Source organism: Tupaia chinensis, unplaced genomic scaffold (genome assembly GCF_000334495.1).
Source record: "Tupaia chinensis unplaced genomic scaffold, TupChi_1.0 Scaffold000448_1, whole genome shotgun sequence".
In the NCBI taxonomy this organism is placed as follows: Eukaryota; Metazoa; Chordata; class Mammalia; order Scandentia; family Tupaiidae; genus Tupaia; species Tupaia belangeri.
In genome coordinates, this window is record NW_006159953.1 from 1 (window position 1) to 1,643 (window position 1,643).

The following is a 1,643-nucleotide window of genomic DNA, read 5'->3' on the forward strand; positions in this document are numbered from 1 at the left end:
ATGAGAACTTCTGAGTTTTACATCAAACATCTCTAAAATATTTAATACTTTTTTCCCAAAAAACAATACTATAGTGAGGTGCATTTGTAAAAGATCCATTTATCCAGAGTTAGATAAAAGGAAATAAGAAACTTAGAGGAAGCCTTGAATATTTTTAGTCCTTTCTCACATGACCAACAGCGGAACGAGCAGAATGCTCACTAACCAAAGTGAAATTATTACCTGGTTTCTAAGGCACACGGTTAGCTATAACATCTAAAGTGAGATTTATTTGATGAACTGCATTGAGCTCTCAGAACATTTGTTGCAACTCAAGTAGAAATAGGCAAGTATTCACATAATGTCTGTAGTCCAGAAAGGTATTTCAACTAAAATATGTCAATTCTTACATCTGAAATCACTTTACTTCTGTAATACTGGGAAGAATTTCTGCATATGAGATTTTTTAGGCTGATAAACAGTGCTCAGTGCTTTACAGGGTTAGGTAAACTCAGTTCCCTTTTGTTCAGTAATGCCTCGTTTCCACTACATAAGGCTTGGTCTCCAGTTCCACTATCGAATGCCTGCTTTACATTAAATCGTACTTCACTGGTGCCACACAAAGTGACTACATTATAAAAGGCCTCTAGGTCACTCGGCTCAAATGTAATAGCTGGTTTCGGTAATGTTCCTGGAGCAAGGGAACTCTCTCCAACAATTCTCAGATTGATAAACTTGATCTTCCAAGTATTCTCCACAAAAGGGCAGCGGATGAGTCCAAAAATTTGTTCGAAAATGCCCAAACAAGTGTTTCCTCGGTGGACAGTCCCAGCAACACCAACCATAACTAGCCCATGGGGAGAAGAAGCACATTGCAGTCCACGGGAATCAAGGTTGGGGCTGAGAAACAGAAATTCTTCCTTCACTAGTGACAGCAAACGAAGACTGACGATTTCTGCTCCATGGTAGTCTATCACCTTTTGTTCTGATGTGTTATAATAAAACCTAAGTTTGACATCATGCCAGAAGTGCTGTGGCCCCCATTCATCTTGAGGTGGTCCTAGAAGAGGATTCTGAGAATTAAGAAGTTCAAAGAACCAACGACAGAATTCTTCTCCTAGGCGACGAAAATCAACCTTTTCGGCTTTTTTATCTTCTTTTGCCTGTTGATTAAAATAAATATAAAATAAAACCAAGGTTTAACTCTCATACCTATTTCTCTAACTTATTTTGGAGCTAAGCTGTAATACAGTTAGAGCAGAGGAAACTGATACACAAGTAAGCTCACTGAATCCATCTTTGTTTGAAAAAGAGAAAAATCACTTTAGAATTTTCAAGCTTAAATAACTGAATATTTGGCTACAAAAGTAAGGTTTAAGCAAAAGTAAGGGTTAAATATCAGCAATGGGGCATACTCTATGGCCTAGTGGTTAAGGGAACAAAATACCACATCACTTGTGCAGCCCCAGAGGCCTGAAAAAGTGTATGTGTGCCCAAAATCCTGACAGCCTAGAGAAATCAAAGAGATGGGTTTGTAGCATGACCATGACCTATTGGGCATGCTTTGTTCCTCTCCCTGTGTCTCTCTGGTGAGTGCATGAACCCTCTGGCAAAAAAAAAAAAAAAAAAAAATAAATTTAAATATAAGATATATACATAGATAT

General features: G+C 37.9%; 1 protein-coding gene across 1 annotated transcript in view; it reads right to left on the bottom strand.

Moving 5' to 3' along the window:
* Positions 1 to 242: 242 nt before the first annotated feature.
* Positions 243 to 1,643, bottom strand: part of CUNH3orf38 (chromosome unknown C3orf38 homolog) — a 7,241-nt gene continuing 5,840 nt past the window's right edge. The window contains exon 3 of the mRNA XM_014590447.2: positions 243 to 1,142. Coding sequence (XP_014445933.1) covers positions 465 to 1,142 — 678 coding nt within the window. The 3' untranslated portion in view covers positions 243 to 464. The remainder of the gene's footprint in view (positions 1,143 to 1,643) is intronic.